A 27,150-nucleotide genomic window follows, 5' to 3' on the forward strand; every position below is an offset into this window, starting at 1 on the left:
GCCAATATTTAAAAAAAAACTTGGAATTATACTGGATAACTTGAGAGTTCACAGTCATTTTTGTTGACATAGATGGACTCCTCTTAACTTCTCATGCAAAAACAAAATATTGAGGATGGTGGAAAGAGAACGTACTTAAAATACTGAGTTCTAATGAAAAATCATTCACTTGAAATTTTAACTCTAATTGTTCTGTAGATGTTGCTCTGGAGAGTTGCCGAGGAGTTCAAGAAATCTCTGTTTCCTCATGAATACTGTTTCTTATAAATGCTAAACAGTAAATTATTCAAGGTTTTGCAGTATGTTGGATGTTTCTTGTTCGGAATCATTGGCTCTGATTTTGTAGTTAGTGGTGAATAAACAGCATTTACTGCTGTTTAGTGTGCTTGCACCTATCCACAAACCCATTGCAATCTTTAGTGTATCAGCCTCTGGTTGTTGGTAATCCAAAACAATGCAGTGCCCGGTACTGTGGAAGTTGGGATCGTATCTCTTCAACCAGTCAGTTTGCTGAGTTTTAACTGCGTTCAAAGCAGGTGGCAGGACAGAATACTTACTTCCCCTCAGTTGAAGGGGCAGTAACAAAGTGGCATAACTTTTAACATGCTAGGAAGGATATTTTGAGGGGAATTGAAGAAAAGAATTTTTTTCACCCAGAAGCTGCTAGTGATCTGGGAGGGTAGTAGAGGCGAGTAATCTCACAATCTGTAAAAAAAATACTAGGTGAACACTTGAAGTGTCTTAACATTCAAGGCTACGGGCCAAGTGTTGGACAGCATAACTTGTGTAAATTAGCATTGGCGGTATAGACTTCACCTCTATACTGTATGATTCAATGATTCTGGGTAATTTTTTTTCAAATTTTACATGTTAGGTTTTAAGATGGCATAATCTGTATGTAAGTAATTTTCTGCCAATTGTTGATGAATGGCTAAAATCACTCGGGGAATTTTAAAAAGAATTGGTTGTGATTTTTTCTCAGTAACTGAAATTTCGATTTTCTAATAAAAAAGGCTTCAAACCAAGAAAAAATTCCAAATGCTGTATGTTCATAATGAGCTAATTAAATTTATCCACTGAATTGACTTTTGTGTCTTTTAGTAACTTCATTAAGTTTGAAGTCAGCAATTATCTCAAAGGCCTGACATCAACTGGATATTTTTATATCACAAACAAAAACCAAAAGAACAGCAGATGCTTTAAATCAGAAACAAACATTTAAATTAGTGGAAAAGTTCAGCAGGTCTGGCAGCATCTGTGTAGAGAAATTCAGAGTTAACATTCTGTGGAAGGGTCACGACCTGTAACGTTAACTCTGATTTCTCTCCATAGGTGCTACCAGACCTGCTGAGCTTTTCCAGCAATTTCTATTTTCGTTTCTGATTTTTATATCAGAAGTAGATGGACCAATCTCTTGCAGTTGAGCTTTGAGCCTGTGCAGTAGTTTGCAGAATCCACTAGTGTACAGTTTGTGCAGGAACAGGGTGTGCACAACCTGTTCAATAGATGATCTTGGAATGAGGGGATTGTCCTACGAAGAGAGATTGAATGGACTAGACCTATATTCCCTGGAGTTTAGCAGAATTGGAAGAGATTGAAGTGAAAATTATTAATTTCTCCAGGGGATTGACAGATTGGATGCTGAGAAATTATTTTCCCTCGCTAGGGAATTTACAACGTCGGATCACAGTATCAGAATAAGGGATTGTTTAAAAGTAAAGCAAGGAAATATTTAATGATTCAAAATGTTTTCTGTCATAGAATTATACAGCAAGAAAACGGACTCTTCGGCCCAACTTGTCCATCTGTTTCCTAAACAGACCTAGTCCCATTACCTGTGTCTGGCCCATAATCCCTCTAAACCTTTCTCTCTAAGTACCTGTCCAAATGTCTTTTAAATGTTGTGATTGTACCCACCTCTACCACTTCCTCTGGCACCTCGTTCCGTATACCCACCACCCTATGTGTGAAAGAGTTTCATCCTTTCATTAAACCCTTCCCAGCTTAGGTATAATCCAAACCATGTGCAAATAATAGTCCTGTCTTTTCTACACGATACAAACTTAAAACCTAATGCATAATTGGATGGTACCACTTCCTGTAACAGCCATCAGGGGACAAGCCCTGTATGGGATAGGCCAGGAAGTGCAAATGGGCACCAGCGTTTTGTGAATTGGTTCTAGAGGCGAGGTGGGCTGCAGGTGAATCCATTCCCAATCGGACAATCAGGAACCATTTGCGAATTCAACATCAACAGGAGTGCCAGTTGAAATTAATTGGGAATGGGGATTCATTCAACAAAGCTCATTGTGAGTTGACTGTGAGATTAAGGGGATTATGGTGTGAAGTCATTGAGAATTGGAATTCAGTACCAATGGGATAGGATTCAGTGCTAACTGGTGCATATGAACACAGATTTTTCACAGTGCCTGGCAGGAGGCCTGTGCTTCATCTGTGCAGGTACCAGTCAAGATAACTTGGTCTCTCTGCAGGTGATGGCTGTGCTCAAGGGGTTTCTCCTCTCGGTGCTACTGTTATGCAAAAATAGCAATGTAGCTGTGTAGCTCCTTGAGCACGGCCCACCTCAGAGCCATTTTCTCACGATGCCCACACATCCCTTGACATTTTGAATATCTAAAAATGCTCTGATATCAGTCTTGAATACATTTGACGATTGAGCAGTCACAGCCCTCAAAGACAGAACTCAAAGATTCGCCATCTGGTGAGTGAAGACATTCCTTTGCATCTAATCCTAAATGGTCTGCTGCTGATTGTGAGACTGTCCCAATGAAGAGAATGATCTTTCTTCAGCAACCCTGAGAAAATTCTGCACCATTCAATGTGATCGCCTATCGTCTAAGCTTGAGAATACTGGCCCAGCCTCAAGTTTTCCTCATGGGAAAACCCTGCATATAAAGAATCAGTCTAGTGATGTGGGGCTCTTCTTTCTGACTGGATATTGTGTAATCAGTGGGACAGATAACGTGGACAGTTGGAAGTTAAAGGCAGCACCTTCAATTTAGGGAAATGCCCCAAGTCACTTCACAGAAGGTCAAAACAAATCTGACAGTGAATTTATAAAGTGAAAGCTTGGCCTAAGGTGCAAACACATTTTTGGAAGTGTCATAAAGAGAGGAAGAGATTCATGAGCCACTGAGTGTGACCTTTGAACAGAGTGCTGGGAGTTGGTTGTGGGGAAGAGTGGTGAAAGAGGGAAGGAGGTGCTTTCTTGCTTTTTCTGAACTCTTTCACTCTGTAGGAATTGATTTTGAATTGAATTAGACTTTATTGTCATGTGCATTCGAACAAGTGCAGTGAAAAGTTTGAAATGTTGCCTCATTCAGGTAAAGGATACTTAGTATGTATTACAGAATTGAGCGAATCATAAATAAAAGTTCAGCATAAGAATAAACGATAAAGAATCCTTTTAAAAAGTACTCGCACATTAGTCTTTTAACCAAGTCTGTTGCAGCTTTCAGACTACAGGGCCAAGTGTACAGGAGATGCTGGCTATCTGTCCTGCAGGCCTGGCTTGCCTTCCGCCTCTGCCCCTGGACTGGCCTCCACTCCACTCGCTTGGACTTTACTGCCTCCACACCGGCCTGGCCTAGGCCGTGCCTCTGGAACTCACAGAGAGGAGATATTTAGGAAGTATCTGCAATATTGTTGAGGTCAAATCTATTCTGAACGATTGAAGTAGGAACATAAGAACTAGGAGCTGGAGTAGGTCATTCAGCCCCTCGAACCTGCTCACCTCTATACAATCACGGCTGATCTCCTCTCTGCCTCGACTTCACTTTCCTGTCTGAACCTATAACTTATTAAAAATCTATCTCGTCTAAAAAATTATCTATTGTTCTGGCATTCACCACACTCTGGGATTGTCAGTTCCACAGATTCACAACCTTTTGAGAAAAGTAATTTCTCCTTGTCTGTATTTTGGATAATTTTAATGAATAATGTTCAGGCATGTTCCAACCCACTTCTAGAACAGGTGGGATTTGAACTCCAGCCTCCCCAGTCGGGACAGAAACCTGTTGCAGAAGGATTTCAAAGAGGAGTCTTGAGTCCCATGCCCAGCAGCACAAATGGATCTCCAGCCGGATTTCCCCACCAACACAGCCTCCGGAGAGATTGACTCCACGACATGGCCCCAGGCTGCACTAGGGCCCAAGACTCCACCCCCACCCCCTCCACCAAAATCTCCCTCCAACAAGTGCCCTCATCTCCATTTTAAACTGCTATCCCTTATCCTACTACTATGACTTCTCGTCCCAGATTGCCCAACTTAAGGAAACATCCTTTCTGTAGACACTGTGACACATAAGGGAAAGGAAAAGTTAGCTGGATATTTCATACTAAAATGTGGCCAAACCTCTCAGGATAGTATCTTCTGACTTTGTTAGTGGTCAAGAACAGAGGACAGTTGGTGCAACTCAGATAGGCAAGTAGACCCAGACTGCAGGACTCCAGGAGCCTCAGCCTTAGTGATTGTCCAACCCTTTCATAGTTCTGAGGAAGGGTCACCGGACCCGAAAAGTTAACTCTGATTTTTTTCTTCACAGATGCTGCCAGACCTGCTGAGCATTTCCAGCAACTTCTGTTTTTGCTCCGTTCATGGTTCTTTCAGCTTGTTTGGATGACAGTGAAGGCTGTAGCTAAATGACCATGTCTTTGAAACAATCTACCGTCGAGTCAAGTGGATGCTCGGGTTTTCAGCATCTTGCGGATAAAACTTGATGGATTTTTGTGTACTCAGGGAATTGAGGGATATGGGGATAGTGTGGGAAGATGGAGTTGAATTTGGAAAATGTAACACCTTTAGTCCAGGAAGAAAAAAGGCAGAAAGAAGGAAACTATAAGCCAGTTAGCCTGATGCCTGCCATATGAAAATTTCTCGAATTCGTTATTAAGAAGGTTGTGGAAGGTTACTAATAAAAGTCATAACTTCATCAGGCTGAGTGAACATGGCATTGTGAAAGCAAAATCATGTTTAATGGATGTTACTTTCTCAAAAAATGTAATACCAGCAGGATGACTAGAGGATAACCTTTAAATATGGTGTATTTGAATTTCCAAGAGACATTTGATCTAGTTATATCAAATGTTACAACACAAGATTAAGAGCACGTGGGAAAGTAGCGTGGCATTTTAACAGGGATGAAGAACTGGTTGGCTAACTGGCAGCAGAGTCAGAATAAATAGGTCATTTTGGGTTGAAAAGCTGTAATTTGGCTGGGTCCTCAGCTATTTGCTATTTATATATCAGTGACTTGGATGAAGGGACCGAATATATGGTATCTAATTTTGTCAGTGATAGGCCAGAAAATAAGTTGTTATGAAGGGGTATAAAGTGTGTGCAAAGCAATCCAGGCAGTTTAAGTGAATGGGGAAAAGATTGACACATTGATTATAATGTGAGAAAATTTAGTCTTGTCCATTTTTAGCAGGAAGAGCAGAAAAGCAGTATCCTATTTAAATAGAGAAAGACTGCAGAACTCGGTGAACAAAGGGGTCTGGGTATCCTGGGACCTGAATTGCTGAAAGTTAGTATGCAGGTATGGAAAATGATTAGGAAGACACATAGAATGCTGGGGCTTATTACAAAGGAAATGGAATGTACAGGTTGGGAATTTTACTGCAGTTTTACAAGACTTTGATGAGACCACATCTGGAGTACTATGTGTAATTGTGTTCTCTAATTTGGAAATAGGTATAGTTGCAGTCAGAGCAGTTCGGAGAAAGATCAGTCAACTAATTCTTAAGTAGAAGAGCTTACCTTAGGAGGAAATGTTGATCAGTTTGGATTTTTAACCAATGGAGTTTAGAAGGATATGAGGCCATCTTATTGAAACATACAGGATTCTGAGGGAATTTGATAGGGTGGATGCCAGGACTATGTTTGCTTTCATCGGGGAGACTGGAGCTAGGAAAATCATTTTAAGAAGAAGTAATCTCCCTTTTAGGATGAGATGAGAATTTTATTCCCTCTCTGAGGAATGTTAGTCTGTAGAAATCTCTTCCCCAGAATGGAGTGGAGACTGGGTCATTGAATCTATTCAAGGCAGAGTCGAGGGCTATGGAAGTCAGACAGGAAAATCGAGCTGAGACCAGAACCAGGTCAGATGTGATCTGACTTAATGGTAAAACAGGCTGAAGGGCTAATGGCCTACTCCTGCTTCTGAGTCCAAAGATCCTGTTAACTGGCAAAGTAGGCACAAAGAGGCCTGTTTCTGTTAGTATTATTCTTCAGTTAACTCACATAAATACATTATGTCAATTTAGTTATTGTTTTCACTGCTTAATTGATGAACTCTAGTTCTAGTTTCTCCTGATACATTTGAAAGTAGCAAAACCCCGTAAATGGATTTATTTAATTTTACTGCATGAGATAATTAATTTTGGGATGTTGTTTTCAGGTGTATAGTAACTGCTGATCTGTTAATTTTCTTGATAGAGTTAATGAGTAACTCTTGATAGAGTTAATGAAACAATGTGAAAAATTTAACAGTGCTCACTAGATCTGCCTTTTTCCAATTTGCCATTGAATCAGAGAAAGTCTTTCGGTCTCACCAAGGCCCTGTAATGCTGCAGTAAAATTTCTCAACTTGAAAATTCAATTTTCTTTGAAATAAGCCACAGTTCTCTCTTTGCCTTCCTAACCACTTGTTGTACCTGCATGCTAACCTTTCAATGACTAGTACATCGCAAGCAGCCATGTGACTGTCTGCTACATATTTTCAGTTCAATAAACAGTATGTTTTTTTAATATTCAACAACAAAATAACTTGTGCAGGAACTATATTCGAAGTTTATTCAATCATGTTGGTTGATAATCCTTCAGCTCTTTTGGGTTTTAAACAGGAGGTGTCAGAAAAGTTACCACATGGACAACTATTTTAATATTCAACATCACAAATAATTTGTGTAAGAGCTATAGTTGAAGTTTAGTCTACTCCTGATGGATGGTGGGTCAATAATGTTGCAAGAGGGAAAAGACAATTTTCAACCTTTTGGAATATATAATTGGCATTTTCTTCATTATTTTTACCCAAAGTGGAAATGTGCTGTGATAATTTTGTTGCGATAATTACGTTGTGATAATTATGACATGCCTTGTGATTGCACGTAGACATTATGGCATGAAAAGAGTGGATTAAAAAATAATCTTTAGCTACTGTTGGCAAATATGTTCGTAATGTTGGCTGTAAATCATCATTTTCATGCCCAGTATTGATCTGAATTTTTTTTAGCTGGTAAAAGCCACTGGTTGTGACGTTTCTCTTCTGATGGGGAGGCACTGGTTAATTGCTTTCACCTGTTTCAATATGGCATTAAAGTTGAGTGTTTGTGTCCACAGGCACTGAATCTGAAACAGGACCTCAAGGTCAACATGCAACCCAGTACCAGAACGTGGATGCCCAACAGCAGTTGCAGCAGCGGGATGGTGATGATGATCAAGGTTGGGTATCTTGGGCATGGTCTTTGGTTCCTGCACTGGTCAGTTATTCTGAAGAGGCTGGTGAAAGCTATGAAGTTGATGAAAATGGCATCAAAATAAATTGTCCGAGATCATCACCTCCTAAGGATCCAATCGTTTCTGTGGGATTTTACTGCACCAAAGCTACTATCACTTTTAAGGTTTGTTTAAAAAAAGCAACACACCAAGGCTGACATCTACTTTGCTCATTTACTGTAAGATAGTTTCACATATATAGGTTAGAGTGACAGATTTCCTCCACTCAAGACCCTTAGTGAGCCACTCCTCATAAGGTCATTTTAATGAGACTGCTTTTTTCCCCCAGGTTTATTAATTAATTGAATTTAAATCCACCAGCTGCCATGGTGGGATGTGAACTCATCTCTCAGGAGCATTGGTTTGACCCTCTCTTGCTTACTTGCCCAGTAACATTAGCACTCTGCTACCATTCCTCTTTCTTGATAGTACATAGTGAAAACAACAAGAGAATTTTTTGGAGAAATTTAGAATTATCTGTTCCAGTAGGATCCCTGTTCAATTTTGACCCAAAAACTGACCACTTTTGTTTTGGGAAAGGTAAGACTCTAATTACAGTCTAACATAATCATACCTACTATTTTTTGGCAGATTTTTTATCCTGGGTAGATATTTGCTTTACTCAGATTTTGGAATGATTAATGTTAGGCCTCAGGTGAACTATTTGTTTGGGATTAATGTGTCACATAGCAGTAAATATTTCATGTTCTACATATGGTAGTGATAAATAAAAGTATTATTTTTCATGATATATTCTACTCGCAATGCTGAATCTTAGGTGCTTAATTTATTGGCATTTTGTACGTTCCTAGGTATATGTGCACAGATATGTGTACCTGTGATGAGTTTGTTAATAGTAGCTTAAGTAATTTGAATATTTTAATGTTTCTGACCCACATTTCTGCAGCTCCTTCTTACAGACTAATCCTGCTTGTAACAAGTTTTTTTTTATTGTGCTCTTCGTGCTTTTAAGACAAAAGGATATAGAAATACTTATATAGGTAAAAATTGATTCATGAGGATGATGCCAGAATTCAAAGATTGCAACTATAAGGTAAAAGTGAACAGGCTGGGGCACTTCTCTTTAAAGCAAAAAAACCTTGAGTGTGACCTAATACTGATTTTAAAATATTGACTTGGCTTAATAGGTTAGAAATAAAAAAAATCTGTTTATTTGGCAGTCTAAAACTATGGGCATTACTGGGCAATAGTATAGTGGTAATGTTACTGGACTAGCAACCCTGATCCCAATATAAAGTTCTGATGATTTAAGTTTGAACTCCATTGTGACAGATGATGAGATTTGAATCTGAGAAAAAAAATCAGGCATTAATAGTGACCCAACAGCAAAAAATTCATCTGATTCACTGATGCTGTTTAGGGAAGAAATTCCGCTGTCCCGACTTGTTCTGGCCTAGATGTGACTCCAGAACCTAGCATTGTGGCAATTTTTCTATTATGAATCTGCTTACAGCGGTTCAAAGAATGGTTAGGCATGGGCAATGAATACTGGCCCAGCGAGTGACACCCATCACACGAGTGAATTAAAATAATACACTTTTAACTGTTCTCTGAAATGACATTGCCCTCAAACTGAGTGTTAGTTATGAGGTATGGACAATAAATACTGGCTTAACCAGTGACATTCACATCCCATGCACAAACCAAGAAAAGTGACATTTAGAAAATAGTAGCAAAAGTAGGTCATTCAGCCCATTGATTCATCTCGGTCATTTATCATGATCATGGTTGATCCTTTATTTCAATGCCATGCTGCTACTTTTTCTTATAGCCATCGAAAGCTATAGGCCTTGAGAAATGTGTGTGTTTCTTAAATATGTTCAGTCACTCCACAAACTTCTGTGCTAGAGAATTTCACAGGTGTGTCGCCCTGTGAATGATGAGTTTTTCCTTATCCCAATCTGATGTGGTCAACTGCATATCATGAAACCATGTTCCCTTGTACTGGAAGCACCCACCGTGGAAACGCCATCCCTGCATCCAGTTGGACCTGCCCTGTCACAATTTTATGCACTGCACAGAGATCCCTTCTCATTCTTCTAACCTCCAGTGAATTAGGCCCAGTTGCCACGTGGAGTTCAATACCACATTGGATATTTTAGTTTTACTCATATGATTTGGGCATCACTGACTAGGCCAGCGTTGTTACCCATCTTTAATTGCCCTGGAGAAGAAAATATAGAGTTACATTCTTGAACTGCTGCAGCCCTTGAGGTATTGTGGATACCTACAGTGCTATTAAGAAGCGAGTTCCAGGATTTTCCTTGTGCCACTGAATGAACATTGATTTTGTTCCAAGTTGGAATGGTGTGCAGCTTGGAAGAGAACTTGCAGATGGTGGCTTTCTCATGCAACTACTGCCTTTGTGCTTGGAGGTAGGGATTGTGCATTTGGAAGATATTTTTGGGGGAGCCTTGGTGAGTTACTGTAGCACATCTTATAGATGGTACACACTGTGTATTGGTGATGAACAGAGTGCAAGTTCGAGGTGATAGATGGGGTGCCAGTCAAACAGGTTGATTTGATCTAGATGATGTCATGCTTTTTGTGTGTAGTTGGAGCTGCACTCATCCAGCTAAGTGGAAGGTATTCTATCATACACCTGGCTTGTGTTTTGTAGATGGTGGACTAACACCAGGGAGACAGAAGGTAAATTACTTGATTCAGTAATCCTAGACTCTAATCTACTCTTTTCATCACAGTACTTACATGGTTAGTACAATTCAGTTTCTGGTCAATATTAGACCCCCTGTGATGTTGATAGCAGGGGTTGATGATTATGCCATGGAAGGGCTAACATTTTAGCTTCTCTTTTGGTGATGGTCATTGCCTGGTCCTTGTATGGTGGGAATGCTACTTGGCAACTGTCAGCCTAAACTGTCCAGGTCTTTCTACACATCCAAATGATTGAGCCTATGACACTATCCTGAGGAACTCATGTAAAAATGTCCTGTGTATGAGATGATTGACCTCTAAAAACTGCAGCCATCTTCCTTTGTGCTCTGTATTACTCCAAAACAGAAGATAGTTTTCAGACTGGTTTTCACTGGCTGAGGTTTTGCAAGGGCTTCTTGATGGCATATTTGTCAAATATGGTCTTGATGTCAAAGACAGCCACACACATTTCACTTTCCTTCCCTCTTGTTGGGGCCCATAGCCTTTGCAGTAAATATATGAAATCAACCTATTTAGGCATATTATGGTGCATCACGGGGGCAGTAGGGACTGAAACCCAGACTTTCTGATCCAGAATGTTTTTGAATTAATTTTGAATTCTAGTGGATCATATAATCTCTACAGTGTGGAAGCAGGTCATTCAGCCCATCGAGTCCACGCTCTCCTACCCTATCTCTGTATTTCCCATGGCTAATCCACCGAATTTATACGTCACTTGGACACTATGGGCAATTTAGCATGGTCAATCCACCTAATTTGCACATCTTTGGACTGTGGGAGAAAACTGTAGCACCCAGAGGAAACCCACGCAGATGCAGGGAGAGATGCAAAAATAGGGTGGATTGCCAGGGTGGGTCCCTAGCTCTGTGAGGCAGTAGTACTAGCCATTGAACCACCGTGCCCAGACATAGAGACGCTAGCACTGTGCCAGAAGAGACCTTAGCCTTTAAAGTATCCAATGCCTTCATCCATTTCTTGTTATCATGTGGAGTGAATTGAAAAGTTAGTAGGAAGCATGTGTCCTTTTTGTCAGGCAGTGCACGCCCAGTTGAAGGACCTGGATTTGGAGCATAAAGAGTTGCAGAAGTCCCCCATTGTTCCACCCTTTCTTGGTTATCCTCTGTACCCCTGTCTCTGATCCATTCATGTGTTGTCCTGGGATCCAGTGCTGACCCTAGGCCTCTGTGATATAGTGTCATAGCAGCCATTGCTCCTCCTGGGTATTGAGGAGCATGGACAGCTGTTAGCCTTAGATTGGCTGGTAGTTCTTTGGTGGACAGGAGTTCAACCCATAGTCACAGGGACAAAGCTCACCACTGGCCTGTTAAGTGGGACAAGGTATCGCAAGCCTTCTAGAAAAGGAGTTCTGATTGGCAGAAATGCCCATTATCTTCATAACATTTTGCCACTGTAGAGTTGCCTGCTTGCTACTTTGGGAGATGTCTGCTTGCTATTTTAGAAGCTTATTTGCCTGTTTTGCATCAGAAAACTAGAAACAGTGCCATTAAATTTCTAAACCTTAATCATGATCCCTCAAGCATTTTTACAGTCTTATGAAAGGTATAGTAGATTATTTTACTAAAAGCAGTTGAATATAAGCAGTTGGAACAAGAGGTGTAATAAAGTTTCACTCGTATTGACCCAAGTATAGAATCCTGCTTGGGAATAAGAGTCACAATAAATATATAATGTATTAATGAGCTTTCATCAAGTTTCCTGGGCATTGTTCAGGTTCTGAGTAGGCATAAGCTTGAATTCAGTTGAATTTTTGTCTCACTTGTGACAGGCTTTTTTCCTATACCTAGTAGACTGGCAGGCTGGCCATGTATCTTTTTCGCTTTGTTCCCTGCTCAATTGAGAGCAGTCCTTAGCACTCAGTGATTTGTCAGTCTGCATGTACATTGAAACTGGCTATCTATCTACCGCACTTTTGGCTCTGATCTTAAGGAAAAGCTTTCCTGCTCAGTTTGAAATAAATAAGGGCTATTCTGGTTTAATGCACCTGGGATCAGACAATTGATCCTCATTATCTCAGTTTGAAATAGCTGTGAGCTACAACATTCTATACAGTGGGTACATCTGGCTTTAATGCGCATCATCAATTCCTGATTCTTTACCAAATAAACCCCTATCTAAGTGGATTCAGCCTTTCATTTTGAAAAACATATTTTGTTTTGAAAATTCAACAATTAGATATGACCCATTCCCAAATCCTTCCTGTGAAGACCAAAAATAATTATTGAAAAGTCTAGAAATTTTGTGGGGGCATAAAACTTTGGGCTGGTATTTATTCATTCCATTATTTTTCATTATTCTGGTACCTGTACTTGGTTGCCTCCGTGATTGATTAGTTGCAAACTTTGATGGATAGACCATAGAATTATACAGCATTAAAGAAAATTGGAAAAGACTGCCGTATAGCAAACCATTCAGAAATAATTTCCTAATAATGCTTAACCAAGTATTTTTTCAATGAAAATTGCTAGGTTTAATGTAGAAAGGCGGACTTGGTAAAAAGAAAAATCTTGGTTAAAAAGACGTGAAATTGCAACAAAAAGGTCTTCTAATCCAGCATTTCCGGTGCAGCAGTTTTTGATTATTTTGTCTGATGTTCAATAAACTACCTAGAAAACAATGGCCAAATGGCTAAGAACATGTTGCACAAACCATGGAAACAATAAATAGAGACTTGAGATAAGTTTACTTTTGAAAGGCCTGTAAGCACGTGTGGAGAACTTGAGTGCAATGTAATTCAGGCAAAGTGGAAGAAATTTCAGACTGGCAAGGAAATCAGCAAAGAGCTTTTCTGTGAGTGGAGATTGAATAAAATGGGCTCATGCCCTCTTTTGAAGTTGAAGTTTTGAAGAACGAAAGGTGATCTCAATGAAACACATAAAACTTTGAAAGGGCTTGACAGGCTACAAGCCAAGAGGCAGTTTCTCCTTACTGGAGAACCTATAACGAGGAACATTGTTGTGGGGTTGAGCGATGGCTATTTAGGATTGAGATGAGGAAAAATTTCTTCACTGAAGTTTGTGTATCTTTGGAATTCTCTGTACTGGAGGGCTATGGCAACTCAGCTGCTGAGTATGTGCATGGCTGACGTCAATGGAATTTTTCATCCTATGGGAATCGAATACGGGGATTTGGTGGAAAAGTGGAGTTGTGATTAAGGATGGTGATGATATTAAATGGAAGAGTAGGCTTAAGGTTTACTGCTGCTACTTGATTTATAGGGTGGCATGGTGACTCAGTGGTTGGCACTGCTGCCTCACAGTGCCAGGAACCCGGGTTCGATTCCACCATCGGGTGACTGTTTGTGTGGAGTTTGCACATTCTCCCCGTGTCTGCGTGGGTTTCCTCCAGCTGCTCTGATTTCCTCCTGCAGTCCAGAGATGTGCGGTTAGGTGGATTGGCCATGCTAAATTACCCATAGTGTTCAGGGATGTTTAGCTTAGGTGGGTTATAGGGGGATGGGTCTGAGTGGGATGCTCTGAGGGTCGGTGTGGACTTGTTGGGTCAAAGGGCCTGTTTCCACACTGTAGGGATTCTGTGAATTCTATGTAACGAAAATTATGGAGAATGAAAAAAGGCTGAGAAAATTTCAGAAATCTTGAGGATACCTTCAGCAGCTTAAAATGGAAATGTTACAGAACTAGGGGAAACATTACAAAATGTTCAGTTAGTTTGTTTAAATTAGACATTTTTTGTTAGAAGATGGACTTAGATAACTGAGATTTAGTTGTATTAAATAGTGAAATGAATGGAGAGCAGATTGATGTTTGGGAAGTTGAATTATCTGGTGGACAAAGTACTGGGAGGTTTAGTTTTCAAGCGAAGTGTTGTTGAGATGGGGGTGCTGCATACATTTAAATCTGGTAAATTCCACTGCATCCACCAAAGTGAAAAAAATTGGTGTTACTTCCATAACCAGAATGGCATTATATTTGTTGCAACTTTTGGAATTTTCAGAAATATATATATTTTTGTTGTCATCTCAACGTGAAGGGCTAGGATGAATAAATGGCCAAAATTCTAAATCTTGTGGTCAAATGGTGAAAGAATTTAACCATTAAACATAGAATCTTACTTTACAGAAGCAGCCCATTTTACTCATACCCCACTACCTGCCTCTTGCCCCAAAATCTTTCAGTTTTGTCATTCTCGCATAACAGTTAATTTCTATTTAAAAGCTGTATAGAGTAAGCGAATGGTTACAGCACAGTATTAGTTTACTTCAATTTGGCTAGTCCTCAAGTTCCTAATCCCTTTCTCCACAGTTTTTTTGCTTTTTTTTTGTCTTCTGAGGCTTATCCAATTCTCATTTGAAAGCCATGATGGAATCTGCCTTCACCATTCTCTCATGCAGTACGTTGAAAGTGCTGACAATTCACAGTATAAAAAGGGTGGTTCCTCGTGTTTATGTTATTTTTGCAAGAGACCTGGTTGTCCTCGTACTCAAGTCGCTGAAAGTAAGCAGGCGGTGAAGAAGGCATATGGTTTGTTGGCCCTCATAGCAAGAGGATTCAAAAACAGAAATAGGGATGTCATGCTGCAAATATAACCATAACTTCTAAGATAACAAGGAAAGCTGACGTTTCGGGCCTAGACCCTTCTTCAGACAATTTTCAGAAGAAGGGTCTAGGCCCGAAATGTCAGCCTTCCTGCTCCTCTGATGCTGCTTGGCCTCCTGCTGTGTTCATCCAGCTCTACACCTTGTTGTCTCAGATTCTCCAGCATCTGCAGTTCCTACTATCTCTCACCATAACTTCAATGTTGATTTTGTTTGTGCCTGCCTGCATGTGTATATGGGAGTTTAAGTCAAAAAGTTGTAAGTTGATAAATTATCTTTTGTTTGCCTGTGGTTAGAACTCATTCACTTGGAACAAACAGTAGTTTGCTAATTCCAGAAACCTGGTTGCTATATTTTATTAACCCAATTTTGTAAGGCAAGCAAATTGAAGATTTTGAGCAATCCTCAAATTGATAACCCTGGGAGTAGTATCAGTGGACTTTCCTCAGGGGGCCACGATAAGAAGTAGGTATGAATGGCCACCTTCCACCTTTCATCATAGAATCATAGAATCCCTACAGTGTGGAAACAGGCCCTTCGGCCCAACAAATCCACACCAAACCTCAGAGCATCCCATGCAGACTCATCCCCCAATAACCCACCTAATCGGAACTTCAAATGAGCATTATTACGTACTGCAACTCCTGTTTTAACCTCTCCCCTTGCAAATTATTTTTATCCAAATAGTCATCCAAAAAGAATGCCTCAATCAAACCTGACTCCACCATATTTCCAGGCAGTGCATCCCATGCGCTAATTACTTGTGTGAAAACGTTTTATCTTCCCTCTCATTTGCTTCTTTTGCAAATGCTTACAGTTGTGACCTCTGGATCCTTTCATGAGTGGGAGCAGCTTGTCTATATCTACTCTATCCAGCCCTCTTGTCTGATAGCCCATAAGCTTCCAACTTCCATTTATGGAAAGAATCATGAGAGAATACTCCATACCATGCGTGCATTCTCAAAGATTGAAATTTAAATTCAGTTTTTATATTTCTGCACATGACCATTGTGTTTTGATTCTAGAATCCAACTTCATGTGTGAAGATGTGCGCAGCTACGTGTGGGAGTGAGTGTTTTATTGTGTTTTCCATTTCAGGATGTTGCGTACTCAGATGTTGTCCTTTCTTCTGATTTAAACTTAACTGCAAGTTTGATCTGTGTTTGTTACTGAAAATCACAACACCAAAAATGTTTAAGTACTCCCTCTAAATTTTGTCTTGTTGCCAATGACGAAGAGGTGAAGAAAAAGGAAAGGTAATGTGACCATCTCAACCTGTCCTTGATGATTATGAATAACAGCCAATCAACTATCTTGTGCAGAAGAGAACAGTTACGAGTGTGGAGCCATATTCCTTCCAGTTATGAATTCTTGGAAAATAAACAGTCAAATTGGAACTTGTTTTTTCCTTTTTATGTTTTTTCCCTAAATCAAATTCTGTTTCCATTTCTGTATTCCTCTCTATGAAATGTCATGAATTTTGCACTGAATTCACTGACTTCATCCTGCTCCTCAGTTTTTTCTTTGTTTATTACTCAATCCTTAAATTTAGGCAGTGAAGAAGACAAAGACTATTATTACTGTTATTGTTCACCAGAGTACTAGGTGCCCTGTGGTCTTCACCATGCATTTATCACCTTACCCTTACAATAGGTTGGTCAGCAGAATATGTTTGAAACCTAAACATACACAAGCAAGTCTAAATAACAGCAAAATGTAGGTTAGTTTTGGAAAATTGACTCTACCTTTTTGTTCACGTGATGCTGCATTTTTTAAAAAAAAGTATTCATCAGATGTGAGCATCGCTGGCAAGGCTGGAATTTATTGCTCATTCCTAATTGCCCTTGAGCCGAATCACCAGCCAGACCATCTCACAGTGTAGCTAAGAGTCAACCAAAAACAGAAACTGCTGGAGAAACTCAACAGGTCTGGTAGCACCTGTGGAGAGAAAGCAGAGTCAATATTTTGAGTCCAGTTACCCTTCTTCAGAACAGTAAAGTCATCCATCTTGCAGTGAGGATGGAGTCAACCAGACGAGTAAAGATGGCAGATGTCCTTTTGGGAAGGAATATAGAATTAGATTCAGCGTATGGTATTGAAGTTGATTACAGGTATGTGAATATTATGGGGCAAAAACATGGAAAGAAGAAACTCCTGTGTGTTTTGCAAATAATATAGTATAATTGTCACCTTATAGTCACCTACCTGCTCCACTGAATATTGTTTTCATGGAAACAGCAACAAAATAATTGTAGTGATTGTAATGAGATCAGTCAACTGGACCTCATAGAATGAGTGAGATAACAAAGTGTAGAGCTGGATGAACACAGCAGGCCAAGCAGCATCACAGGAGCAGGAGGGCTGATGTTTCGGGCCTAGGCCCTCCTTCAGTTCCTACTATCTCATAGAATGAGTTCCCTGATTGGGATTGTTAATCTGGTCCAATCAAGGAGCCCTAGCCAGCAGATAAGAAGGTAAGTGTCAGAGATACTGAGACTCTGATAGCTGACTTAGAATGAGGCAGAACTAGGGTCAAGGACTGTTCATGTGTAAGTAAAGGGTGACTTGGTGACTGGATGCCAGCCCATATGGAGTTACTTAGTGATGACGAAATTAAAGCATTTTCCTGAAGAAACTAGCTCACAACAGTCATTTTTGAGTTGGGGTAAGCATTTCTTACGTCATATCTTTGTTTGTGAAACTTAAGTCATTTGCCCTTGCCATTGTCGTTGAGGCTCAGTATGCGGAAAGAATGTGTTTTTCTTTTATGGCAAACAACATTGTGGCACAGGAAAAGCAACAAGCAAGTCTCCTGACAGCTTGTGGAGCTGCAGCCTTTTCTTTTATTAGGAGCCATTTTGCGGCTTTCATGTGGTCCATGTGTTTATTTAGGAACATTGCCCCTACCTGAACTTTATACATCACTGGTCCTGACTGGGCAACCATACCTCCCTCCCATGTGGGGCAATTTCCATGATTCTTACACCAAACTTTGTCTCCTATATCAAACTGTTTCTCTTACTTGGCAGAGTGTTGTGAAATGGCATGAGGAAGGTCAATGATGGATACAAAACTTCACCAAATGAGAGAGACAGTTTGATACAGAGGGAAAAATATGGTGTAAGAAACTATGAAATGGCCCTGCATGAGTAAGAGGTATGGTCGATGTGAGGTCAGGACCAGTGACATCAAAAGTTTAAGTAGGTGTGACGATCCTGAACAAGCACGTAGACCATATGAAGGCTGCGAATTTGCAAACGGTGCAGGAGCAAAACATGCCCTGCTTCTCGGAATAGTTTGAAAATCTGCTGGAACCCGTGAGTTCACCCTCTCTGAAATGTTGATGCGTTCTTGGAATTAGAGATAGATGTGATGGATGTAGCTGTCTCGATGCCTTTGAATTTTTCTTGCTGCTGGAAGAGAGGATGAAATTCTACCAAGGCGCTCCTGGCGCAAGAGGCAAGCTCCAGTGCATTATACACTGCCCATATCAAACAGCAGGTGGAGGAACTTGACCCAATGCTAAAATACCCCAGGAGATTCTCCAAGAAAAAGGACCAGCCTACGTCCTTGGACTCAGAACAGGAGGGAGGTAGTGATTGTACTGAGGTCAACCAGCTGGAACTCGTAGAATATGAGTTCCCTAATTGGACTAGATTAATAGCCCCAATCAGGTAGCCCTGGCTGACAGATAAAAAGGCGAGTGTCAGAGATACTGCCACTTTGATAGCTGATTCAGAAGAGGCAGTACTAAAGTCAAGGATTGTTCATGTGTAAATAAAGGGTGATGTGGTGATGGAATACTGGCCTCTGTGGACTAATTTCAATAATAACATTTGAAAACATCAGAAATAATAACCCTTGAGTTGGATAACCAAGAAATCTTTTATTTTGGCTCAAGAAGGAAGATCATCTGTAGTGCTATGGCATAAATATTTAATATTTCAACAAACGAAAATGCAAGCAGCATCTCTGAAACTTTAAAGAGTGGCGATACTGATGTTGCCTTTGAGAAATGATATATTTGGAGAGTTCACAAACACGAAGTGCATAGGCGTAGGGTCATACAGCTCGGAAACAGGCACTTCGGCCCAATCGTCCTTACCAACCAGGTTTCCTAAACCGAACTAGTCCTATTTGCCTGTGTTTGGCCCCACTAAACATTTGTTATCCATGTACCTGACCAAATGTGTTTTAAATGTTGTAATTGTATCTGCCTCTACCTCTTCCTCTGGCACCTTGTTCCACATACGCATCACCCTCTGTGTGAAAAAGTTGACCCTAAGGTCCCTTTTAATCTTTCCTCTCGCACCTCAAATCTAAGCCCTTTAGTTTTGCACTCCCCTACCCTGGGGAAAAGGTAAGGCTATTAACCTTACCTATGTCCCTCATGATTTTATAAACCTCTAAAAGGTCACGCCTCAGATTCCTACGTTCCAGGGAAAAAAGTCACAGACTATCCAGCTTCTTCTTACAACACAAACCTTCCAGTGTTGATAATATGCTTGTAAATCATTTTTGCACCCTTTTCAGTTTAATAAAATCTTTCCTATATCAGGGTGACCAGAATTGTATGCTGTACTCGAAATGTGGCCTTACCAATGCCTTGTCAAGTTGTAACATGTCATCCCAACTCCTGTACTCAGTGCTGTAACCGATGAAGACAAGTGTATTAAACGCATTCTTCACCACCCTGTCTTCCTCTGACGCCACTTTGAAGGAGCTGTGTACCTGCACCCCTAGGTCTCTCTGTTTGACAACACTACCCAGGGCCCTACAGGACTGTGTAAGTCCTGCTGTGGTTTGCCTAACCAAAATGAAACACCTCGCATTTATCTAAATTTAACTCCATCTGCCGTTCCTCAGCCCACTGGCTCAGTTGATCAAGATTCCATTGTACTCTTAGATAACCGAAGGTTCTCTATACCACCAATTTTGGTGTCATCCACAAACTTACTAACTATACCTCCTTTATTTTCATCTGAATCATTTATGTAAATGATGAAGAAGAGTGGACCTAGCATTGATCCTTGCAATATTGTCCAGACTGGAGGCCTCAGTCATCATCCTCTGTCTCCTACCGCCCACGGATGTAGATTTTTGGGAGTGAACATTGAAGATTAATAGAACCATTGGTCGAAGTCTTCTGGTAAAGAGTGTAAATCTAAATCAGGAGTTAAACTAAATAAAGTACAACAAATGAAAATGAATTCATTGTAAAATTTTTTTGTCAAATACTGTTTGAAGACAGTATTTTTATTTCATATTTGTGGGATTAAATTAATTCTTGTGGCGCAGTAGTAGTGTCCCTGTTACCGCGAGGCCCAAATTCAAGTCTCACCTCTCCAGAGGTGTGTAATAACATCTCTGAACAGGCTAATTTTAAAAATAGGGTAAAATAATTGGGTTAAAGAAGGTGATTAGGTGCATTGCTAAATTAATCCATTGATCGTTCAGTCTATATATCTGTTGGGTTCAGCTTTTTTTTTAATGAAATAATTTTCCTTCGTCTTTTTTTTAAACTTATTTTTAACTTTGATTCTTTTAGTTCCTGGACTTAGTATAAACTGCTCAGCTTGTTTGTATCTAAAAAGTGTACTTTTTTCAACAATGTCGGCTTCTAACAAGTGTTTCAATATGAGGTTAAAGTGGTAGGAGTTTTTAACCTGGTCTTTCCAGATGAAAGTAGCATAGAATTACAGTGTTAATTATTTAATTTACAAAAATGCCATGTGAGTAAAGAAACCTAAAACAGTAGCTTCAGGGGTAGCTGCTTAAAAATAATGCATTAATATAAACTGCAACTATTTGGAATGGATTAAGTTTTTAACTTAATTTAGCTAAATTGAAATATAATATTTTATTGAGAACAAATTTCAGGACTTCTCAAATACATTTTTAAATTTATCTTGGCATTTTGTTCTGTTTTCATTTAACATGTTAAAGGATTCCAGCTGTAATTATATAATATTCACTATGTATGATTACCGAGTCTTGTATAATCACGCCAATTTCTAGAAATATTATTTAAAATTGTTCTATTCGCTGAGTAAAAATGTTCACAATTCATTTACACTTAACTTGGGTCAGAGATAGAGTCACGTTCCTGCAGTGTTATTGTATGTAGCCGAGACCATTCCAGTATAACATGATGCTAAATTAATCCTATTGTTGATTGAATAATGCTAGAAATTGTTCTTCTAGATTTTGAATTCCTTTAATCAATTAATTGCTTTTCCTCTGGAGTAATTGCTGACAGATGAAGCTGGTTAGGTAATAAAGGGTACAGGTTATGCACAACTCTTTACCTTAGGCATATTAACATAGCTATGAAAAGCCAACATGTGTAACATGAGTTACACAACAGGAGTAGTTCAAATGGATTTGTAATGAGAGCTGTGGGTATTTCCATACTGTAGGAATGAATATTGCTTACAATCATGACAGTGTAATTGAGATAATTGCCAAGGGTAAGTTAACCGTTGGTAATGGTTTGGAATCTGAATTCAATCTGACAGCTTCGAAAATTTCTTACTGATTGATTATGATGGTATTTTGTTGCTGGATGCCATTGGTTCTGAGATATGATTGTTGAAATATTTTAAATATTAATATCCTCTGAAGTCATTTTTAAGAAGATTTTGTATATGAATCACTGGTGCGCGTGATTTTTCCTAATTTTCACATCAGTTGCATAATTATTCAGTAAAAATATAGATATAGGTTTGACAATGATGAAGGTATTTGACTAGCAGATGCAAAGAAATTGTTAACATGAGAAGTTTAACATTAACCTTATGTTCAAAATACATGTCATTATCTCATTGTGATTAAGCCATAGTCAACAGTGAGCCTTATATCCTGATGTGGATAATATGTTGCAGCTGTTTTACTCCACCTGTTTCCTGTGTAATAGCTGTATTTAGTTGAAACAAAAAAAGATTAATTTGTCTGCAGCAATTTTGTGTATTGGGATGACAGGTTATGACTACTTATTGATAAAATGTAACATATTTGAATGGAGGTATTGTCATGTTGTTACAGTTGACAGAAATGCAAACGGAGAGCAGCTATTACAGCCCTCAGAAAGTGAAATCCAAAGAAGTGCTTTGCTGGGAGCAAGAAGGGACGACTGTTGAGGTACTTCTCAATTCATTGTCCAGAATGATAATAAAATTTCATGTGAAGACCTCTTCTCAGTGATCTATTAATTCATTGTTGTTAATAAGCATATTGGATAAACATCCTAAAATGTGTTCACTTTGGTTAGAGTTTTCTGTTGCATATATGAGAATGCTATTTACCTTGAATTGAAACCATTATCTTGACAGTTTGTAGAAGCACTTCCATTTTATGAACTGACAAATATGTAGGGATCTCTTCATGAAAACAAACATGTGCCAAGTAAAATCTATTGTTTCTGGTAAAGGTACGCATGCTGATCTCAATCGGCAGTATTATGTGTGAGAAATGGCCAAGACTTTACATTATTACTGTATCTAACAGCTGATTTCCATTACACATTGAGATATTATGGTAGAAATCTGCCTTTAAAACAAGATCTAAATTCACATAGCTCAAAGTTGTGCAGGAGATCAAATTCCTAAATAGAGCAGAGTTTGCAAATGAAACTACAGCCATTCTCTGTATAATTATGTGTTTGTATTGTGAAAAATATAATCAGTTCTCTTTGCAATGAGTTACAGTGTATAAATTGAACCTTGTTGAGTGTTGTGCTTGTTCTGGATTATACAGCGTACAGTTTAGTAATTGTGCTGTTCAACATTAGAAAAGGAGTAACTAATAAAACAGAATCACATGGTTGAAAATTAGCACCACTTAAATAAAGTTGTATTTCAGCCTGCTTTCTTAATCAGCATTCTGCAAAATCCTTCAGCAAAAACACTTCAGAAAAATCTGGGGAAAAAACAGACTTTACCTGTGTCTGGATGTGAATTTTTTAGCTCCTCTTTGAAACACTTTTACAAAATCATAGCTTTCCAGTTTATCTGCACAAATTGGGACTATCCCTCACCTTTTGCTTGCTGCCAGAGTGTAAGAAAGCTGCAGATTTGTTTACACCATCATGGTAGTTTGAGAATAGACTTGGCCATAAATTTACTACTTTGGCATTGATTTGATGAACTACCAGCTGTTCACATTATAGGACAAATTTTCAAGAAACTATTTTCAAAAATGATAAGCAATTTGTTCTGTCAGTTCACAACATCCCTCACTGTTTGGTAACCTGGAATCTGATACTAAAAATCTGTCACGGATATAATTTATAAGCAGGTTTTTTTTGCAATTAGTTAACTTTTATTTTCTGATCTTCCGTTAAAGGGAGAACAGTGGAAATTATGAGGGAGAGAATCATAGCCTCTATATACACTTTGAGATTCTATCAGGTTCATTGAGCCTGCACCTATCCTCCAAAGAGTATCCACCCTCACCCCCACAATCCTGCATTTACCATGATTAATCCTCCTAGCCTGCACATCCCTGGACACGACAGGGTAATTTAGCATGGCCAATCTACCTAACCTGCACTGTAGGAGGAAACTGAAGCACCTGGCAGAAACTCTTGCAGGTATGGGGAGAATGTGCATACTTCACACACACGGTCACTGAAAGCTGGAATTCAACCAGGGTTCTTGACTCTGTGAGGCAGCACTGCTAACCACTGTGCTACCATGCCACCCAAATTATTTGTGAAATGTCCATGAATTTGTTACTGCATTGAGAAATAATTACTTTCAGGGCAATTCCTAAGTTATAATGTGAAATACCGACTTGCATTTGTTTACACATTACAGCAAGCCGTTGTGATTTCTGTTGACCTCTACATTTGCATTTTTCTTCCACTCTTCAAATTTAAAACAAACAATTATTTTAAAGATTTACACTGTTGCTGATGGTCTTTTATAGGAGGATGCTAAGCATTTTCACATTTGTATGCAAATTAGCTATAATAATACCTACTGTTTGTTTTTAAGGTGCTGATGATGGGAGAACTTTTCTTTGACTGCCAAATGGGTTTTGTGGGCTGTAAGGCTTTCTGCCTTAAGGGAATAATGGGTGTGAAAGACTTTGAAGAGCCTTCAAACAGAAGTGAAACTGTAAGTAATTGAGTATTTTATTAAAACAACAATTGCATTTACACAACATCTCATTATGTAATAGAAAAAATCTCAAATTTTAAAGAGGTGAGAGGTGGAAAAGTTTTGACAGTGAATTCCAGAACTTACAGTCAAGAATGCTGAAGATTGAAAGGGTGAGGGAGCAGGGCGGTTGACCAGGCTGCTTGGAGGAATAATGGTTCTTGGAGAATTGTAGGTTTAAAGACGTATCACTAGATAAGCAGACGACAGGCAATGAAGTGCTGATACATCACAGTATGGAACTGGACGAACACAGGAGGCCAGGCAGCATCAGAGGAGCAGGAAAGTTGACATTTTGGGTCAGGACCCTTCTTCAGAAGGATCTTTTTCTGAAGAAGGGTCCTGACCCAAAACGACAACTTTCCTGCTCCTCTGCTGCCTGGCCTGTTGCGTTCCCCCAGCTCCATACTGTGTTGTCTCTGACTCCAGCATCTGCAGTTCTTGCTATCTCTGAATGAAGTGCTGATGTTCTGCATCAGCTTAGTTTGTAGAAAATAGGAGCATATGAAAATAGAGGCAATGAAGGCTTGAGCTATATTTTCAGTTGTCATTAGGCTGAGGTTTGAGTTAGGTTGGAAATAAGTAGCCTTTGTGATGAGAGAACGATATCAGAAATTTTGCTCAGTATCAGATCGTAATCCATTATTCTGGATTCAGACTCAACGTCAGACTATGGCAGAGAGTATGATGGCATCATTGGTGAAGGTATGTGATTTATAGTGGGGCTGGGGGCAGTAGTTATGAGGAATGGTTTAGGAGAGAGACAGCCCTACACCTCCTCTCTCACCTCCATCCAACGTCGTGAACAATCCTTCCAAATCTGGCAGAGATTCATCTGCACTTCTGTATCCGTTGCTCCTGATGTGGTCTCCTCTATATCAGGGACCAGTTCATGGAGTACCTGCGCTCTGCACGCACCAACCAACCTGCCCTTCCTGTTAATGTCCACTTTAACTCCCCCTCCCACTCCCCTGGTGACATATCCATCCTTGGCCTCCTGCACTGTCAGAGCAAGGCCAAACGTAAACTGGAGGAACAGCACCTGGTATTTTGCCTTGGGAGACTTCACCAGCTTCAAGTCTTTTTCCACCCCCCAACCTGTCCATCACCTATCCATTCCACCCTTCTCACTGACCAACCACAATAACCCTCTACCTGCATCCACCTATCTCCATCCCACCAAGCCTCCCCTCCCTGTATTTATTTCTGGGCTCCCCTTCCCCTACCCAGCCCTGATGAAGGATTTCAGCCTGAAACTTTGACTTTCCTGCTCCTCGGAAGCTGTCTGACTTGTGTGCTTTTCCAGCTCCACCTTTGTTGGTAGTAGTTGTGATTTTTGTGCCTCTTAACTGGCAGAAATTGCAAGGAAGGAAGGTGGTTAGCAATTTTGTTGGAACAAGGTCATGGCAGCAGGATGTGGCTCTCAAAGACAGAATGAATTCACAGAATGAATGAGAGGAGATGGGGGGTGTGTTGGAAGCTAGAGTGGTTGAGAGCTAGCTCAGGAAGAGTTTAGCTGGATGGACTAGATGATGAAGTAATTTGCGAACAAAGCATTGAAATATTGGTTTAGATGTTAGTGATAAAGGAGTCCGTAAGCTTCTGGCGCTTACTATAGGTCAAGACAGGCAAGAAAAGGCAAAAAGGATTTAAAACGGGACGTTTGGCAGTACAGAAAAGAAGCCAGAGCTATTCTTGCTTTCCATAATAATCGTGGAATTGAGTGATTTTTGGCAAAGAACAAGGTCTGATATCATTTGATGGGATGGGAGGATTTTGTGGGTGTGCATTTTAGGACTTGCAGAATTTTTATATTATTTTGATGTGCTATTAGAAGTGTGCTAATGGAGATTTTATTTTCATTAAACAAGATTCTTATCTGATTTGAAAGGTTTGGGAGAATTTTCAGTGGAGTTCAGTACTTTTATTTTCTAGCTTTTGAGGCAGTCAGAAGCTATTAAATGAAAAACATGGGAAATTAAACGAATCTTTGACCTGATTTATAAATTTATAAGCCTTTTATTAAATTGAACCACATGGCGTTGTGTTATGGAGAATCAAGTTTGTAACTTCTCTGCAAGAAAGAAATTATAGTTTTTCTTCCTGCAGTATCTTTCATCTGAATTTTCTAACTTTTCGGCTACTTTATATACACAAATAATTCAGTGCAGATCTGGGCAAAATACTGAGGCTCTTTTCTGGAAGGTATCTTGGGCACTATGCTTGCTATTTAGTTATATGTCTCCTTCAGGAAATTGAAGATTTGGCTTTAAATTTAACTAGGTATAGCTGAATATTAAATAACATACCATTTTCTTTTATTCATAGAATCATGAACAGACTATTGTCTTTTTAAAGTTTTCAATTAATTTATGATAGTATTTAGACAATTCAGTTTATCTAATGACATAATAACATTAATACCGAGGGTAGGTGGACCATTTCATTACTGACATACGCTCTCCCTGCTCTCACCCTGTTCTTCACACCACAACAATTTTGGTTAATCAGTTGCTTTAATTGCAGTAAAAACACATGCTTGACACATTTATTCAGTTTTTTTTAATAAAACACGAACAAAATATTGCTAAAACTTTACTCCTTTGTCTTGTAGGAAGTAACTTAAATAACCTGAATGAGCCCTTTTGGAATTAGTCCTAACTTGGTGAAATCAGTCAAAAGAGGTGACTTCCGGCTGGCACAATTGATGACCAGCTTGAATGGTCAGCTAGGCATCATTGCTGAATTTTCAGCATCTTGTCCTTTGTACTGAATTTGTTTCTCTCTCCAGTTGAACTGTTTTGTTGGTTGTCCTTCAAGCACAGATTAATGGAAGATGAAGTCTGAAAGTCAAATAAAAACTCTTTATCTTCTAGAAAACACAAACCTTTTCCTCATTTTATGGTGTGATCAAGTATGGTACAATTGGTCTTTGGGTTGGGAGTGCAGCAGGATGCATTCTAGATGCTGGAAGGCCTGCATAATTTTACATTCTCTGGTCCTTGAGTTCAGCTGAGTATAACTGGAGTTGCTTCACAAAACAGGCAATAAATTTCATGAGAGATAGTAGGAACTGCAGATGCTGGAGAATCTGAGACAACAAGGTGCAGAGCTGGATGAACACAGCAGGCCAAGCAGCATCATAGGAGCAGGAAAGCTGACGTTTCGGGCCTAGACCCTTCTTCAGAAATTCTGAAGAAGGG

General features: G+C 39.5%; 1 protein-coding gene across 1 annotated transcript in view; it reads left to right on the forward strand.

Moving 5' to 3' along the window:
• LOC109919304 (intermembrane lipid transfer protein VPS13B-like) overlaps nucleotides 1-27,150 on the forward strand; it is a 275,649-nt gene that overhangs the window by 136,812 nt on the left and 111,687 nt on the right. Inside the window, exons 9-11 of the mRNA XM_048596096.1 lie at nucleotides 7,361-7,641; nucleotides 21,831-21,926; nucleotides 23,783-23,905. Coding sequence (XP_048452053.1) covers nucleotides 7,361-7,641; nucleotides 21,831-21,926; nucleotides 23,783-23,905 — 500 coding nt within the window. The remainder of the gene's footprint in view (nucleotides 1-7,360; nucleotides 7,642-21,830; nucleotides 21,927-23,782; nucleotides 23,906-27,150) is intronic.

This window comes from Rhincodon typus, chromosome 4 (assembly GCF_021869965.1).
Source record: "Rhincodon typus isolate 14 chromosome 4, sRhiTyp1.1, whole genome shotgun sequence".
Taxonomy (NCBI): domain Eukaryota; kingdom Metazoa; phylum Chordata; class Chondrichthyes; order Orectolobiformes; family Rhincodontidae; genus Rhincodon; species Rhincodon typus.